General features: G+C 60.8%; 1 protein-coding gene across 1 annotated transcript; it reads left to right on the top strand.

Moving 5' to 3' along the window:
• The first annotated feature begins 1418 nt into the window (after positions 1-1418).
• On the top strand, positions 1419-10576 carry PIGQ (phosphatidylinositol glycan anchor biosynthesis class Q). Its single transcript, XM_065893106.1, has 10 exons — positions 1419-2107; positions 3922-4053; positions 4195-4315; positions 5829-5955; positions 6265-6418; positions 6556-6667; positions 7262-7342; positions 7890-8004; positions 9532-9593; positions 10424-10576. The coding sequence occupies exons 1-10, from the start codon at positions 1419-1421 to the stop codon at positions 10574-10576; spliced, it is 1746 nt and encodes a 581-aa protein (XP_065749178.1).
• The last annotated feature ends 7958 nt before the right edge of the window (positions 10577-18534 follow it).

The following is an 18534-nucleotide window of genomic DNA, read 5'->3' as shown; positions in this document are numbered from 1 at the left end:
CCTGCATTGGCAGACGGATTCTTAACCACTTTGCCCCCGTGGAAGTCCTACCAGTTGCCTCTTAAGCCCTGGGCATTTGAGGCTCCTCCCACAGCCCCCCTGACCCTCAGGAAAGGGCTCCCTCAATGTCGCACCTCCCCAACATGTGTGTCCCTCTCTCTCCCCCTCTCTCCGAGGGCCTGTTGAGCACTGGGGCCTGGAGGACCAGGCTCAGTCTGAGGCCTGTGTCCCTCCCTCAGGTGTATCTCCAACTTGGGGGTCTTAGCTCAGGGCAGCTTCTCTGCCTTTTGTGCTGACACAGTGGGGTCGTTAGTGTCTAGGAAAGGGCGAGCTCCAAGGTGAACCCTCACCAAGGTGAACCTCCTGCCCGTCAGGCCCTGTCTAGGAGGGCTCAGGTGGGAAATGAGTTGCTTACTGAGAATCCACATCCGCAGTGAGCTGACTCCCGTGCAAGGCAGGGCTCACAGTCCCACAGGATTCAGGAATTGCAGCTGCTTGGGGATGTTATTGCTGCTCAGAGGTCCTGGGAAGGCTGGTATCCCCTCAGCCATTCTCCAGGGCTGGAGAACTTCTCCCACCCCCATTTCTAGAACACTGCCTGGTTGCAGGAATAGGTAGTCCTGAAGGAGGTGCTCAGCTGTGACAAGAGGATGGGGCTCCCAGGGAAGGATGGGCACAGCCGCAGGCTGGAGGGTTGGGATAGAAGCAGAAGCCCCATGGAACTGAACCTGTTCCCTGAGCACCAAGGCTCCCCCAGGGGGCTCATTGGGAAGGGAGGTGGGCTTTGGCACCAGGCATGTCCCCAGGCATCTTCTGGGGCACCTGTACCAATGCCCACAGCTGCCAGCGGTGTGGACGCATCTGATTTCCCTCAGCTCAGCGGCAATTTGTTTAAATGTTCATCTTTATTCTTGCTAGCTTAGTAAGTAAATCAAGGTTTGTTAGATTTTTGATTTAAATTACTTTAATTGTTAATGAGATTGTAGATTTTTCCATGTGTTACACATCAAAAACTAATCAGTTCCCTAAAAACAAAAATTAAACCCTTGTGCTCACCCTGGCACAGCCTGTGAGGGGTGCTGAGCAGGTCATGTGACCTCACCTGTATCAGCCTGCCTGCATCTGGAGTGGGGAAGCGTTGCCCTGCCTCAGGGTAGGAATGTGAGTGGCCTGGGCCTGTACTCACAGCAGCCAGGGGCAGAGATGGACAGCTGGGCCCCCCTGCCAGCCTCGTGACCAGACCCAAAGCTGGGTCGCCCCCACCTATGGGCCCAGTGGCCACGTGGATGCGTCTGTCAGGGCCACCTGTTGGCCAGGACCTGCAGCCCTGGCACTGCCAGGCACCCCGGGTCCTCGGGGCACAGTGGCACCCGCAGCAGCTCTGAGCTGAGCCCCTCCTCTCTTCCAGCAGCCCCAGCATGGTGCTCAAGGCCTTCTTCCCCACGTGCTGTGCCTCGGCAGACAGCGGTCTCCTGGTGGGACGGTGGGTCCCGGAGCAGAGCAGTGCCGTGGTCCTGGCTGTGGTGCACTTTCCCTTCATCCCCATCCAGGTCAAGGAGCTCCTGGCCCAGGTGCAGCAGGCCAGTCAGGTGGGCGTGACTGTGCTGGGCACCTGGTGCCACCGCCGGCAAGAGCCGGAGGAGAGCCTGGGCCACTTCCTGGAGGGCCTGGGCGCCATCTTCTCCCACAAGCCCTGGTTCCAGCTATGCCGGGAGAGAGGCAGCAAGTCCTGGAGCTGCAAGGCCACCCACTGGCAGGGGCCCGCCTCCCCTGCCGCCTCCGGCGAGGACCAGGTCATGCTTATTTTCTACGACCAGCGCAAGGTGCTGCTGTCCCAACTGCACCCGCCCACGGCCCTGCCCAACCGCCAGGCTGGGGACACCACAGCCAGCGCGGGGGGCCTGGCTGCTGTCTTTGACACTGTGGCGCGTAGCGAGGCACTCTTCCAAAGTGACCGGTTCGATGAGGGCCCCGTGCGGCTGAGCCACTGGCAGTCGGAGGGCATGGAGGCTAGCATCCTCGTGGAGCTGGCCAAGTGGGCAGCAGGGCCTGTCTGCCTGTTTCTGGCCTGCCTGCTGTCTCTCATCTCGGCTGCCAGCGCCTGTCGGTAGGTACCCCTTGGCCAGGCGAGGGAGAGTCGGGCCCCTGAGGCCTAGGCCCACCCCTTGGTGTGCAGGGATCAGGGAGGCCCAGATGGCCCTTCTGAAGCTTACCGCTGCCCCCTGCACCCCTGCTCTCATCCCACGCTCCCTCCGCACTGTAGCTCAGAGGACACCCTAGTGGTGGTTTCTGTTCTGGTGTCCCTCGCTCCTGTGGCAAAGCTAGGCTTCCTGGAAGCCCCTGTGGTTGCGTGGGACACACTGAGTAGGGATACATGGTGACGCTCAGACAGCTCAGGTCCCTGAAAGGAGAATTAGATGATGAACAGACCGGGTTGTTGCCGCGCAGGGGCCACCGTTTTCCTTGCTGGCGAGTTGCTTGTCCTGCAGACCCACAGGCGCACCTGCTTCCCTGGCCCTGACCTCGCAGGAGAGGCAGCCCTGGGAGGCTGTGGGACAGCATCCACTTGCTGTCTGTGGGGCTGGGGGCGTGGTCCCCAGCCTGGGCCGCTCTCTAGAATTACCGGGACACTCCTGGCTGCGGGCCTGGTCGAGGGATTTGTAAAAGCCCCTGGGGGCCCTGAGGATGCTGGGGCAGCACGCGGGTGTTCTGGCGAGTTAGCCACAGGACCCTCTCTCTGTGAGAAGCCACCTCCCTGGTGGCACCACCTGGTATGGGACAACTGTGCTGCATCCTGAGGTCCAGGGTTTCGGCTGTCAGGTTTGGGGACTGGCCTCGCCGGCTCACCAGGGGCTCTGGGAGCGCTTGGGCCTGTCGCTGCAGAGAGACCCCAGCAGCTATGTGTGCACACCACCTTGGGCTGTGGGGGCTGCTGGGTATCCTGTCCTGAGTGGTGGGTTTCAGAGCTTCACAGCCCCTTGGAATGAATCGTGTGTGAAAGTGTGTCTGGGCCTGGGTGCAACTTTGGGAAGAGAAATTCCTTTTGTCAGCTCTCAAAGAAAGCAAGAAAGGTTATGAACCGCTTGAGTGCCCCGAATCCCGATCTTCCCCTTAGGTAGGCAGGTGCTGGCTGTTGGTGGAGGTCAGGAGCCCTGTGACGTCCATGTGGGGCATGGCTGTTGCTGCCCAGGGCAGGTGCAGGTGCTGCCCACGGCTGGTCTGAACCTCGGGGAGACCCTGCATGGGGGTCTCTGCAGCCCATGCGAGGCTGCCTTCCACTGGACTGGAATGGGGGGTGCAGTGCAGACCACACTTCACTCTTGGAATTGGGTCAGAGTGGCTTGGCTGAGGACAGAAGCTTCAAACCTTCAAGGTCAAGACCTCCTTCCTCCTGAGGGCCTGAGCGTGATCATCTGGCGGCTCTGCACTTTGCACGAGCCCTTTAGGTCCCTCCTGCTGGCAGTGGGGCTCTGGGTGGGAGCCAGGCACTGAGTTGCCATTGGACGCTTTCTCCACCTTTGCTTGAGAACATCTCCCCTCAATGCCTGCATGTCTGTGAAGTGTCTGGTTCTTTCTTTGCTGCGTGAGAAATCATTCTCGTTGAGCAGTCAGGTCAGCTGAAACCCTTGACATGGACACCCGTCTGGCAGGCACTCAGCTTCAGTGCCTGGAGTCAGCACCTTGCGTTCCCAGTTGATGGTCGTGAGTGACCGCAACCCCCGCTGGGCTGCCCACCTGGGTCCTCCCCCCGTGTCCCTGCCCCGCTGAGTTCAGGAGTGTGGCTACTGGTATTTGGGGAGACCAGGGCCCTTCCTCTCTGCACGTTGAGGGATATCGGCCATGGCTGAGACGGCCCTCCCTCCCTGGTGGGCAGAAGAACCCCAGAGACCCAGAGGTCCATCCTTCTCCCCTCCTCCGCAGGGTGTTCAAGCTGTGGCCACTGTCCTTCATCTGGAGCAAACTCTCCACGTGCGAGCAGCTCAGGCACCGGCTGGAGCAGCTCACACTCATCTTCAGCACCCAGAAGGCTGAGAGCCCCGCCCAGCTGATGAGGTGCGGGTCCTGCCCTGGTCTCCTCCACAGTGGCCAGACGCGCCACGGGCCCAGCCCCTTCCCCACAGCAGGCCTGCCCAAGCTGACCCTTTCTGGCCACGCCACCCTCACCACTCGCTCCTGTTGGACCCCTCCTTCCAGGAAGGCCAACATGCTTGTCTCTGTGCTCTTGGATGTGGCCCTTGGCCTCATGCTGCTGTCCTGGCTCCACAGGAAGGACCTCATCGGGCAGCTGGCTGATGCCCTCATCCCTGTGGCTGACGTGAGTTGGTTGAGGTGTACTTGAACACCTGTTTCCCAGGGTTGGGGGGCAGGACCCTTCCTGGGGGCAGCAGAGGCCCCTCAGCCAGCCAGAGCAGCTCACCCCTGACCCCAGACAAGTCCCCTAGGAGCTGCTGTGTCTTACAGAATAGGTGGAGCTGTGTAGACCTGGGCCCTCCAGCTCCTGGCCTCTTCCTGCAGGTGGCCTGTCTGGAGCCCCCTTGTGTTGGAGACTTTTAGGGGGAGCCACCTCCCTGCCAGGCTCAGTGTCATGGCATCCCCATTGCCTCCCCACCGTGCATGACCATTTCTGCTCTCCTGGTTCTTCGGGGTGGCTCACTTTCGGCCTGGGCGCTCTGCACAGTCAGCATCACAGAGACCTTGTGTGCGTGCCGGTGTCTGTGTGGTCGAGCTCAGCCTCCCACCCTGATGCCTGCACCAGTTCTGCATCTCCCATGCTGACAGCCAGAGGCACCAGCTCATCGGCTGTGCTCCTGAACTTGCCCTGCACAGTCTGTGCGCTGTTCCCAGGGCCTGGGCACCGCCCCAGCCTCCTCTCCCTTCCACAGTCATCCTCCCACTGTCTGTCCGTGCTGGCTCTGAGCCTTCATCTTCTTTGCCTCCTTCAGAGGCCCTGTCACTTCTATTGGGAGATTGTCTTCTTGCCTAGGGCAGCCCCTCTGGTCCCTCAGTGCCCCACCCCCCCACGCCCTCTGCCCAGGCCTCTGTGGGGCTCCTGGCCCTGGCTGTGGTAGAGCCGCTGAGGCCTGGCTGCGAGGTCCTTGTGGGCTCAGCTGCTGCCTGCTGTCATCAGCGTCCAGGCACAAGTGTGCACTGGGCCTGCTTGTGGCCAGGCCAGGACCCTGCAGGCAGGAGCCCCTACAGGCCAAGAGTCCCATAGCTTCTCAGGGAAGCCTGGCCCAGGAGGGAGGAGGGTGCTCTGCCTTTTGGCCAGCTTCATCCTAGGCCTCCTTTTTGCAAAATTGCTCAGAAATATAAATATTTAATTTAAAAATGAAAGCCTCTTCCTGCTGCCAAGCTCTTATCCTTTAAATATTAAATAAGGTCTATTTATAAAGAACATTCTGTTCCCCTTCTCACTGCTTCTGACACGGCAGAGGCCTTCACCCAGGGTTGGGAAAGGCCTGCATTGGTACTTGGGAGGGAGGTGGCAGACTTTGGGGCAGGGATGTCGGTCCTGTGGCCTCAGTGTTGGTGATGTGGCCAGGAGTCCTGCAGGCCTGCCTCCCAGGGCTGGCACAGCTTTCCTCCTGGGGCGGCCAGGACAGTAGTTGGCCCCCCTGCTTGCTTGTGAGGGTCCCTGTGCTATCTCTGGTCCTCACTTGACATTGTTCTTCCCTCTGTGGGACCCTCCAGCACCCACCTCCGCCCCGCCCGCCTGCTACGGGGGCCCGTGATGGGCTTGACCCCCTCACTCTCACTCAGGGTCACCCAGATGGGTAACTGGGGTGGGGCCAGTTGATGGACGGTGTGGCCCTCATGTGTCCTCACAGCACGTGGCTGAGGAGCTCCAGCATCTGCTACAGTGGCTGATGGGCGCACCTGCTGGGCTCAAGATGAACCGGGCGCTGGACCAGGTGCTGGGCCGCTTCTTCCTGTACCACATCCATCTGTGGATCAGTGAGTGCCAGCGGTCAGGCGGGCCGCCTCGGGGTTTCACCCAGCCCCACTGACCCGCACTTTGGCTCCTGAAGCCCGTGCCCCCAGGGACATAGACCCTGGCTGAGGGGGGGCAGTGGGGCCCAGCCATGCCCTGTCCCCTTGGTCTCTGCTTCCTGTTGACCCAGCATCCCGTGTGTGGAGCCTTGCTATGCTGTGCTGGCCACTCACAGTTTCCAGAAGCTTGGGGCAGCCATCCTCATGGTGGACTTGGGGGGGGACCAGGACCTCCCTGGGCTCCCCCCTCAAGGCTGACCCCCATCCCACCAGGCTACATCCACCTCATGTCACCCTTCATTGAGCGCATCCTGTGGCACGTGGGCCTCTCAGCCTGCCTGGGCCTGACGGTTGCCCTGTCCATCCTCTCAGACATCATAGCCCTCCTCACCTTCCACATCTACTGCTTCTATGTCTATGGCGCCAGGTGGGTGTGCACCCCGCCCCCCACTCCTGCGGGCTGACCCAGTGCAGCCCCCCGAGCCCTGGGCACCACAGACAGGCTTCTGGGGCCGGGTGGGCATGGGGTCACCAGCCCAGCTCTGATGGTACCACGTCCTGCAGGCTATACTGCCTGAAGATCCATGGCCTGTCCTCACTCTGGCGCCTGTTCCGAGGGAAGAAGTGGAATGTTCTGCGCCAGCGCGTGGACTCCTGCTCCTATGACCTGGACCAGGTACTGGCTCCAGCTCCAGTCCAGCTGCCCCTTCCGATGGGCCGGTGCAACTGCTCAGGCACCGCAAGGGGCAGCCTCACTCCTGTTTTGCAGGGCTCCGGGGTGTATGGGGAGCTGCAAGGGGTAGGGTGTATGCAGGACCTCAGACAGGGCAGAACCTTGCCCAGGTGGGGATGGACCCTGCTCTCAGGAGGCCGTGGGGCTGCAGGTGCTTAAGGTGACCTCGCCCAGGGCTTGGCTCTGGCTAGTCCCATTCGCTTGCTCAGACCTGACACAGGGACCCTGAGTGCTGCCTTCCAGGGCACGTTTTTTGCTGCCTAATTTTCACCACTCTCCTGTCTTTAGTGTATGGGCTGTATACCCTGTCAGCTGGTCTCCCCAACCCCTGTCACCCCATGTGTCACCGGGTCTGGAGGCAGGTGTCCCTCCCAGTACTGGAGAGAGCTGTCCTGAGTGGGCTTCCCCAAGTGGTCTCAGGAAGCTGGCAGGCGTTCCATCTCTGCTCAATTACAGGATGGATTTAGTGGGATGGGTATCGGGTGTGCCCAGTGCTGGCAGGGCTGTCGCCGATGCTGGCATCCTTTCTCCCTGTAGCTGTTCATCGGGACCTTGCTGTTCACCATCCTGGTCTTCCTTCTGCCCACCACGGCCCTGTACTACTTGGTGTTCACCCTGGTGAGCCAAGTGCTGTGTACCATGGGGGTGCTGGGCGTGTCACCTGGCCAGTGGACCTAACCCACGGTGCTTGGAGTGGTGACTGCTAGCAGCTGTGGGCAGGTCGTCCATCCCTGCCGGCCACATGGGGTGTGGCTGTTCTGGACTCTGGGCAGTGTGTGCTGGCCCTGGAACAGGCAGGGGTCCCACCCGCGGGGGACACCACCCACTACTGCTCTGGGACACGCAGCTGGGTTCACAGAGGGCAGGGGTCTCCCATGTTATGGGGGAGGCGAGCACAGACAGCAGGAGGGGAGTGGCCCCCGGGTGGCTGGGCTGAGGGCCCAGTGGCATGTTTCCCTGGGTTGGAGCACCACCTCCTCTGACCTGGCAGCAGGGCAGACCGCTCCAGCCTGTGGCTTCCCTGCCTTCCTGTGCTCAGGCCTCAGGTTCAGGGCGGGGTCCCTGCCTCCTCTTGGGACCCGTCAGGCTGTTCTGCTCAGGGGCATGCATTGTGGCTGTGGCCACAGTCCCAGGTCAGAGACTCTGAGCACTGTCTGTGATGCAGCTCCGGCTCCTGGTGGTCGCTGTACAGGGCCTGATCCATCTGCTTGTGGACCTCATCAACTCCCTGCCACTGTACTCACTCGGCCTCCGGCTCTGCCGGCCCTACAGGCTCGCAGGTAGGTCTGCGTGCTGGCTAGGCGGCGCACCTGCGGGCCCTGGATGCAGCCATGTGTGGGGCGGGCAGGGAGGACAAGAACCTGGTCCCGGGGCCTGAGCTGGAGGGAGAGGCTCCCTGCCCTCAGGTTCAGAGGCCACATAGGCAGCCCTCCGCCTCCTCAGCCTCCCCTGTGACGAGTGTGGACGTTTGCTCTGAGGTCTGTCTGCAGTAGTCCTGTAGGTGGTGCCTGAAAGTGGCTCAGAAAAGATGTGTCTCGTGTGGTTGTGTGGAGCTGTGTGTGCCTGCTGGTGCCTCTCCTCCTGGAGGGGACCGGCCAGGGTGGAGGACGCAGGGCTGGCCAGAGCTGTGTGACAGGCGTGCCTCCCGCCCCGCCCCCAGCAGGCCACCACCTGCGGGGACAACACGCACCAGCTCAGCTGCTCCTGTCATCCCCTCTGCAGGTGATGCCCCTGTTTGCATGCTGACACCAGCCACGGGTTGGCCAGATGCCCCTGACAGGAGGCTGTCCCCACTGCAGGCCTAGGGAGGCCCGACCCAACTGGTCACTGAGTTGTGGATTGGCTTATCCGGTTCAGGGGCTTTGAACATAACAGGGAACTTGAGGAGTTGCTGGCACGGCCCCGGAGCTGACCAGCATGCCCAGGAGGCCCTGGACTAGTTTGCAAACGGCAGCTCGGCCGCACGCCAGAGTTCACGGCTGCTGCTCCCAGCCAGTTCCGAGTCAGAAGACATGAATGTGCATGTTCCCTGGGCTTTGGGCCTTGAGTCTGCCCGCTGGATGTCCTCAAACCCTCTTTCCAAGCCACGTTCTCCACAGACCCCCAGGTGGCCCAGGCCAGGGGCCCATGTGTAGTGCTGCCCATGCTCCCTGGTCCCCCAGCCCCCACCCACACTTCAGCACGCCTGGAAGCAGGCAGGTGGAGAGCCTGGACCCGGCACCTTCCTCTCCCAGCCCTCAGCTCACAGCTAGAGCAGAGTCCTTTTAACTTGACATAAAAGGCCACAGATGCCGCCTCTTCTCTCCACCGAGTTTGCCTTGGGGCCTCTTCATCAATTGATAATTAGCTCCTGTTTCTCCTTTCAAGAACCTTCCGCCTTGGGAATCCCCAGGCTTGAGAGCCCACACTGCAGGCCAGAGTGTGGTGGGTCCCTGAGTCAGCCACGCGCACAGCAGTTGGAAGGCACTGAGATGCCAGCAGGGTGCCCACCACCCAGCAAGTGCCTCGTCCACTCTGGGAAAACCCCCGTCCTACTCAGAAAGCAGCACAACCTGCCCGCTTTTCCCCACCTGCTAGACCCGCGGCTTTGGTCTCTCAGTGCAGTTCTGCAGGAGGCCCTGACGAGGGCCAGGCTGCAGCTCAAGGAGGCAGATGGGAAGGACGGGCTGGAGAGGCGAGCTGCTGCCCGGGCAGCCTGTAGCCCTCGGAATGCCGCTCGGAGCAGGAGCGCTGGTGGGGGCGGCCTACAGGGCCCTGGGAGCCCTGGAAGGCCACCCTCCCTCACAGGGACCTTGCTCTCCTTACAGCCGGGGTGAAGTTCCGAGTCTTGGAGCATGAGACTGGCAGGCCCCTCCGCCTCCTGATGCAGGTAAGGCCTCCACACAGCCCTCATGCTGTTGCCCGCCATGAGGCCGCCCATGTTCTGAGGCATGTTCTGTGTCGCCCTGGGTGTGGGCCTCACAGGCCTGGGTGAGGTGCAGGCAGGAGGGCCCAGCAGAGCTGAGGGGTGGGGTCCGGGGGAGGCTCGCCCACCCCCAAGGCCTCTGGGCACCATCAACCTCTGTGCCTGGAACCTCCCCCATACAGGGCCCATGTATGGGGTCCCGTATGCTGTGCCAGACACCCTCAGCCACCCAGGGCACCTGCCTGCTGGGCCTGCATCCCTGTCTCCTGCCCTAGGCCCCCGGGCTCTCCTTCCAGGCAGAATAGCAGAGACTTGGCAAAGGCCTCAGGACACACCTGAGGCCTACTCTGTTGAGCTCCTTTATCTTAAGCTGTCTGGGGCCTGCCTTGCGGGAGGGAGTAGGCCAGGTGCCGTGTTGCTGGATGCAGGTGTCCGGTTGGCCTGAGGGGAGAAGTCAGATGCTGAGGCAGCCAGGCCCTGTGTGGTTTTCTCGGGAGTGTCCTGAGTCCCACTTGAGGAGGCTCCAGGGAGCTGAGTGAGTCCTGGAATGGAGGGGTCGGTGCCCCGCAGCCGGGCCAGAGCGGAGCCCGCCTGACCGTGGCCCAAGCCTGCCTCCCAAGCTGCTCACCCTGACCCCCGTGTACCCCAGGTGAGAGCGCATCTGGCACAGAGCTGGCCCTGCCCCATGGTTGTCCAGCCCAGGGACCCCCCACGCAGGCCTGCCGGTCCTAGAGAGCTGGACTCCCAGGGAGTTGGGGGCTGTGTCCCGCTGACCGCTGCCCTTGTGCTTCCAGATAAACCCCCTGCCCTACAGTCGCGTGGTGCACACCTACCGCCTCCCCACCTGTGGTTGCCACCCCAAGCACTCCTGGGGTTCCCTGTGCCGCAAGCTGTTCTTCGGGGAGCTCATCTACCCCTGGAGGCAGAGAGGGAACAAGCAGGACTGACGGGCCCTGGCCACCAGCCGGCCCAGCACCACCTCCTGCCAGGGTGTCAGGGTAGCACATGGTCCTGCTCTTTGCCTTCCTGCCCCTGGTTGCCTGGGGCCTCTGCAGGCCCTGCCGGGGCCCTGCCTGCCACATCTCCTCCTGACTCTGAGGTCGTGGGAGTAGTGAGCAGGAGGATGCGGGAACGGCCAGCCAGGCCAGCGGCCCACGCTCCAGCACCAGCACATTTGCCTCGGGAACCCCCTGCTGACCTGTTGTGATGGCACGGTAAACCTGGTGCGCACCGGCCCCCCAGGCCTATCCAGGAGCCCCGTCCTGCCCCCCACCCCAGTCTATACCCAGGCCCTAGGAGGGGGTGCAGAGCCCTGCCTCTGCCCACCATGCCCGTTCCCAGTGGGGTGGGCTGGCAGGTCTTTCTGGCTGCTCATTGGCGCCCCATCCTGTCATGAGGTGGAGGGGATCCTTCCCAGGGTGCACTCAAGTGTCCTTGAGACTCTGGCCCCCCAAGCATCTCCTTCTCTGGGGGATGCCCTCCTGGGTCCCCAGTGCCTTCCAGCTGTCTCAGTGGAGCCACCGCCAGCCAGTCTGGGGGATCCAAGCCACTGCTGACCCCCAGCGCAGTCCAGCAGCTCCAGGAACCTGGGCAGCAGTGCCCCTCACGCCCTGATTCGCACAGGGCTTACTTGTTGATGCTCCTGGAGAGACTGCTCTGCAGGAGGAGCTGCCCTCAGGGCTTTGGGTGTCCCTGTGTGAAGCCAGGCCACATGGGGTGCCTGGAGCTGTCAGCAAAGACCCACGCACCCGGCTGCCCCGTTCCTGCCCTGTACCCCTGCAAATCTTCTATCTCGCTCACTGGCTTCTCCTGGGCAGATGCTCCTGCAGCCCCCAGGGAGGGGTCCTAGCACTCAGGCTGCATCTCCCTGCTGGCCACAGGCAGAATCTGAGTGTGGGTGTGAGCCCCAGAATCCCCAGGGGGAGGAAGCCTCAAGATGCGGTGGCGTCACATACGGTGTGTCATCGTGGAGTTGGAGATGTTCATGCTGTAGGCAGCGGGGCAGTGCTCTCTGTCCATCCCAGGCACTTGGGACTGTCCACTTCTGCCACCCACGCTCCTTGGCTGTGGACCACAGTGGGAGGGGGCCTGGAGGAGTCCCCACCAGCCCAGGGTCAGGCAGGAGGGGTACTGGCTCTGTCTTTTCTGCTGGGACAATAAAACCTCCCACATATTTGGAGTGTGCGCTCTGCCTTCCCATCACCACGGTGGGCAGTGGGTCTGGGGAGGCGCTCCTTCTCCTGGGGTGGCGGGACAGCTGGCCCCCACTTTTTGTCTTGAGATGATTACCATGCCTGTTTCCTATTTGTTGCCAAGCTGCGGGGCACTGGGCTCCCTGTCCCCTAGAGCAGGCCTCTTTGCAGGTCTGGTGTGTGTGTACGTAGGCTCTGGCCTCTTGAAGATGTCCTCGTGTGGATGGATGGACCCAGGGCCACTTGCTTTCCAGTTTTGCCCTTGCCGTGGCATGAGGAGCTCCCAGGGCAGGGCTGGGGGCAGGGGGGCAGGGCTGGGGGCAGGGTTGCAGACCTCTCTGGGAGCAGGGGTGAGCTCTGATATATATATTTGTCACCACCTGAAACCTGTGGACTCCACACAGGAAGGGGCTCTCCCTGATGGACTCTGCCTGACCTGCAGCCTCCAGGGACCCTCAGGTGGCTTCCTCTGTGCCTGCTGTACTGGCTATGGAGGCAAGGGGGTTGGAGCGCAAAGAGGTCACTCAGCAACTGCCAGGCCTACATCACCACTGAGGGTCAGCAGAGGGCCCCACATGGCTCCTGGTGGGCAGGACCACACCCCAGAGCCTGCTGAGAAGAGCCTCCATCACCTGCATTTCTGGGGCCACCTTCCCAGTCACTAGATGCCAAGACACAGAGATGGCCCATGGGGCCTGCCTCACCTCCCGCTGAATTCTCTCCCCTGCTCCGCCCAGCCTGCTGGGCAGTGGTGGCTGTGTTCCAGGCCTTTTCTGGCAGCTGTCACTCTCATGCCAGGTGCGGGGCTGCCTGCCCATCTCCCAAGGGCCAGCCCAGGCCTGGCACCAGAGCTGGCCAAGGGAACAGGGGTCACTCCAGCCACTAGCAGCCACCAAGACGTGCCACCTGCATGTCCCAGGCTGCTCCTATCCTGTGTGTCGTCCCTGGACCTGTACAGCCCTTGCCTAGGGACAACCTTCATCTGTGGCCCCTCATCCTCAACCCAGGGCTCTGACCACTCCTGCCACGCTGACCTGGCAGAGCCTTGTCCTACAACTTCTCCGAAGCTGATCCTCAGGCTGCCCTGAAAAGTGGATGATTCCCCTTTCAGCTGGGGCCACCACCTCCCAGACAGGTCCTCACGGCCACCCACAGAGAAGGGCCCTGTGCTCTTCCAGTGTGGAGACAAGCTCAGAGAGGGGCGGTGAGCTGCTGAAGCAGGCGGTCTGAGCCACATAGTTCACTCCCGCCAGCTCCCTCCTGTCCTTGAAAACTTACTTTGATGTGATTTCAACTCAAAGAAACAGCTAGCACATCACAACCTTCAGCAAATTCCCTGGGGCTAATGTTCTGCCACAGCTGCTTTTTCGTGCTCGTGCTCTAACTTTTCTAAACCATCTGATCATCAGTTGCCCCTAATTGTGCTCCTAAGATGCCCAGTATATATCTTGTAAGGCCAAGGACTGACCTGTGTAATGAGGGCACGGCAAGGAGCATGGGTGGAGCCACCTTGCTTCCCATGCTCCTGGGCACCAGTCTCAAGAACCCTTTGCCCTCAGCCACCCCACAGCCCGTCTCTGCCTTTCCCCGCACTGGGGTCCTCAAAGATCCAGCCAGGCACTTGGTAGCCTGTCCCTATGTGGGGTTCGTCTGATGATTCTGAGATTCAGCTCCTGTGCTCTTAGTGGGAACATGTAAATGCCGCTGTGTCCTTCTCAGGCATTGCCTTGGGAGGAACACTGTGTCTGCCCAAACCAGTGACGTCAACCTGACCCACCAGGTTCTCTGCAAAGCTACTCTCCCTTTTACATAACAAGTGATTAGTACAGAGATATTTTCAACCATGTGACCGACCAGTCCCTCCTCCCCCTCTGGCCCACTAGCTGGCAGCGTCCACCATTGATTCTTGCCGGGTGCACACAGCTTTCCACGCCCTCTGCCTGTAGGACTTGAGTGGGGCCTCTCCTGGCAGCAGGCCTAGACTGGGGGTCAAGTAACTGACACTTGTGTGAGAGCTCCTAGGGCACCAGGGCCAAGGTCTGTTTGCCCCAATGGGTGGTCCCCAGGCCCTTCTGAGTGGACAGCTTTGGGTATCCTGGAGTGGGGGGAAGGAGACACCCCAGACCACTCGTTTGTTCCCTCCTGGACAGAGGCTGAGTCTGGAGGCCTGGCCCCCATCCTCGCTCGGAGCCAGTGGTGTGGGAACTGCAGGGGAGACTGTCAGGGCTCTTCACCAGACACCTCTGGGCCTCCAGAGGGACTCAGAGTTACCCTCGACCACCCAACACCTGGGCGCCTCGCAGGGCTGACCCAGGACCTGTGAGCGGAGGGCTGTTCTGGGCTGCTTTGTCCTTGGCCTGAGGTTCCTCCAAGGTCCCCTGGGCCAGGCCTGGCACTTAGTGGGTCCCAGAGCATCCTTGCAGAAGGGCATGCAGCTACGTTGGAGGCCAGCTCCTCCACCCACAGGGCCTCCTGGACAGCAGGGAATGGCACCCCTCCAGCCATCCCTCCCTTGACTGGGCCCCACTGCCCCAGACCCTGTGGGTTCCTGCGGTGCCTTTCTGCTCTGAGGTTGGGAAGTCGTAGGTCAGAGGGAACCGGAGCAGCACAGGAAACCAGTAAATCAGGACAGGAAGCACCTGACAGGTTGCTGAGTCTTGCTCCCAGGATCAGACTCCGTGGACAGGTTCTAGGGATGGTCACGCCTGCTGCACAAGCTGTGCTGGGAAGGACCCAGCCGGCCTCACTTCGTCCCTGGTGATGGAGAACCAGGCAGCGGGGCCTACAGCTGCTGGAGCCCCTTCGGGGGAAGTCCTGATGTACAAAGGGTGCTTTTGGTTTAAATTCTCTGCAAAGTGGAATGATAATAGTTTCTCACCCCCCATCCCTTCTGGGCAGCCTCAGAAACCTAGGACATGTCAGCCCCACATGGCTTCCAGCCCCAGAGAGGGGCCTCAGTGACTTCAAAGCAGGGAGTAGGCAAAGCTAGGCTGAGGCAGGCTCCAGCTTGGGTGTAGTGACCTCTGCCAGAGAGGCTGCCTTGGCCGTGGTTGGGGGGTGGCAGGTGGTGGGGACTCAGCTCCCCGCCCCCACCAGCTGAAGGCTAACAAGACTCTGCCCACTGGCTGTCGCTGCTGTAAACACTGTGCTGTGGGTGCATGTGCCCTTTCTCTCTCTTTTTTTTAAAATAAATATATTTATTTATTTTTGGCTGTGTTGGGTCTTCATTTCTGTGCGAGGGCTTTCTCTAGTTGCAGCAAGCGGGGGCCACTCTTCATTGCCCAGGCTCAGTAGTTGTGGCTCACGGGCCTAGTTGCTCCGCGGCATGTGGGATCTTCCCAGACGAGGACTCGAACCTGTGTCCCCTGCATTGGCAGGCAGATTCTCAACCACTGCGCCACCAGGGAAGCCCCATGTGCCCTTTCTGTACACGCTGGGGGCCATGTCTGCTGTAAGCCATCATCCAGGGTTTGGCCACTCTGTGGATTACGAATGAGCAGGTGGCCTTGCCCATCCCTGGCCAGCCTCTGCTCTTGAATGTCCCTGAGGGCCAGGAGGATACCAGGAAAGCCTCTCCCTGAAGGCAGGTGAGAAAGGCCCAGGTGCTTGCTGCCCACCCAACAGAGGGACCAGCTCCTCAGGAAGCCTCCCCGGGCACCCCACCAAAGTGAAACAGCAGAGTCCACATGGCTCACTGCCCAATGAGGGTTATCTGCAGCTTGTGGGGGGTGGTCACTCGGTGTTGTGCCCTGCCCATGCAGGGGTCTGCTCTCTATGAAGACCACCTGCTGCTGGAGACACAGCCCAGGCTCAGTGATCCCTTGGGAGGAGTTCTTGCTGCCCTGTTTCTCGCCTGCTGGACAGATGTGCCAGCCCAGCTGTCCTTGGTGCAGCCCTCGGGGCCTGGTCACTATGATGATGTGCCTGTTCTCTCTGCACAAATCTGCTTTTTAGGGAGCCCCAACCCACACGTGGCCTCTCCCTAGCACGCACCCTCAGTGCCTCGTCCAGCTGAGTCTAGTGGCTCAGCTTGGACAATGTATCCTTTTGATTGATTTATTATTTTTAACAGCTTCATTGAAGCATATTTTACGTATTATAAAATTCACCCATTTCAAGTGTGCAATTCAAGGATTTTTAATAGCTTTACCAACTAGTATAACCATCACCAATTTTAGAACATTTTCATCACCCCAAAGGGAAACAGGGTACCACTAAGCAGTTACTCACCATTTCCCCCTCCCCCAGGCGCTGGCAACCACTAATCCACTTTCTGGGGATTTGCCTATTCTGGAAGTTTCACATAAATGAAATGTAGCAGGCATCAGCACTTTATTCCTTTTTATGGATGAAAATCCATTGTGTGGATAGGCCACATTTTGTTTATCCATTGATTTGTTGATGGATGTTTGGGTTGTTTCCACCTTTTTGCTATTGTGAGTAATGCTGCTGTGAATATTCATGCACAAGTTTTTGTGTAAATGTATATTTTCATTCCTCTAGGAGAGGAATTGCTGCATTGTATGGTACTTTTATGCTGAACTTTTTGACTTACTAGTTGTCAATTACATGTCATATGTGAATATGTTCTCGTGAAAATGTTATCAATGACGAGAACATCACTCTCCACCTCCAACCCCAAAGGAAACGATGCTGTCCATTTGGTGAGCATCATTCCAGGTTTTATCCTGTGCATACATTATATTTTGCTATATGTAAGTCTAGAATGAAATGAATTAAGCTTTTAAAGCATAATCGTTGAAGTTACACTGAATATACTGTACTATCATTTGCTTACTTGTCTTCTCAGGTCAGTATTGCCTGCATCTTACCTTGTTCATCGAAGGGGCTGCGTGAACCTGGTTGATTTAATGGCACCCTATCGGGGGCTCCAGATGGCTTCACTACTTTCACCATCACCACAGCGCTACAGTGAAATTCTTTGAGCTAATTTCTGAGAATTTCTCCAGGCTCAATGAGATACGGAATTATTAGGCTGTTCAACCAACCTCCCAGAGAGCTGTTCCCCACATCCTGGCCCACATGCGACATTGCCAATCTAATATGAAAAGGGTATTACTTTGCTTCACTTTCCATCTTGCAGAGTAAAACTGTATCTTCGCACGACTTCATACGCTTTTCATAATCCATCCATTCTGTAAACAACCCCAAAGTCACTTGCTCCTCGAGTGCCCCTGGTCAAGCCTCAGAGCCTCACGCCCTGACCCTCTTCCTGGGCCCTCCTGGGTCCCCCACTCGGCCTGACCCCGATTGTTCCCCGGGTAGGAGGCTCAAGCCGGTGCTGCCGTCGTCTCTGGAGCTGGAGGACCACCAGCCCACTGACCCCGACGTTCCGCAGCGTTGGGCTGTCGGAGCCCCGCTGTCACCTGCAGGCCTCGCCCAAGGGAGGGGCAGACGAGGGGCCAGAGTAGAGCCGCCGAGCTGGGGACCCTACGCCCCCGCCAGCACACATGCGTCACTCGACCGCCACCTGCGCCCCCCTCTCCGCGCCCGCCCCCACCTTACCCCACCGCCCCCACCTTACCCCACCGCCCCTCGGCCGCGCCCCCTTGCATGAACGGAAGTCCCGCCTCCTCGGCCACTCCGAGCGCCGATTGGCCGCCTTCATCCCGCCACGCCCTGCCACGCCCTCGCCGCGCCCCCGCCGCGGGACAGCGGCTTCCGAGAGCGCTGTTCTGGGTGGGCCCCGCTGTTCTCTCCGGGGTCTCTGTGGGAGCAGCGGCCACAGCTTTCTAGGGGGTTCAGTATTGCTGGACCCAGCCGCGTCACCTCAACTCGGGGACAGCCACCATCCTGCTCCGTCTGCGGAAGGAAGGGGGCGTATGCAAACAACTTGGAGTTCCAAGTTCCTGATTGGTGAGCGTCTCGGAAGGGAGCGGGAAGCTCGGGGTGAGCAGGGCGGGCTTAAAGGGCTGTGATCGACGTGCGGACGGTCCAGTGGCTCTGGGAAGATCGGCAGCAGTGGCCAATGGCGAAGGGGAGGGGGCGGGCGAGGGCCGTGAGGAGGTGCGGGGGCAGTGGGCAGGGTTGCTGGTGAGTCTGGCATGCTCTGCTGGAAGCGACGGGGGCGGTAGTGCTGTGACGGACGTGCAGGCGGACCACTGTTTCTGGGAAAGCGGGAGGCGAAGGGCCAATGGCGACGGCTGGAAGGAGGGGCGGGGCGACGATGGGACGGGGCAACCGGAGGCTTCTCTGAGCTGCGTGGGAAGCGGTGGGGGCGGGGTATCTGTGATGGACGTGCGCACGGGCCAATGGCCGCGGGAAGGGGCAGTGGGTGACCTATGGCAACAGTGTGGTGGCGGGGCGGTGACGGGGCGGGGCGAGCGGAGGTCTCGCAGCGAAGTCTGGGAAGCGGGGAGGGGGCTGGGGCGCTAGTGGTGCTGACGGACGTGGGCAACGGCCAATGGTCGCGGGAAAGGAGGTGGCAGGCGGCCAATGGCGGCGTGCGGGGCGGGGCGGAGCGGCGGGTCTGCGCGGCGCTGTGCGGGAAGCGGCGGGGCGGCGGCGGCGGCGCTGAGCCTGAGTAAGAAGAGTCCAGGCGGGGGCGGTGGAACAGGTGCGGGCGGGGCGGCCTCGCCGTCCGCCGGCCCCGCTTACCCGCGTCGGCGCCCGCAGGTCAGTCGGAGGCCTCCGCCGCCGGGCTCCGCGGCGCAGTGGGCATGCGGGTGAGGCCCGCGCGCGCGTGAGCGACG

This window comes from Phocoena phocoena, chromosome 15 (genome assembly GCF_963924675.1).
Source record: "Phocoena phocoena chromosome 15, mPhoPho1.1, whole genome shotgun sequence".
Lineage (NCBI taxonomy): Eukaryota > Metazoa > Chordata > Mammalia > Artiodactyla > Phocoenidae > Phocoena > Phocoena phocoena.
This window is presented reverse-complemented; position numbering and strand designations above follow the sequence as displayed.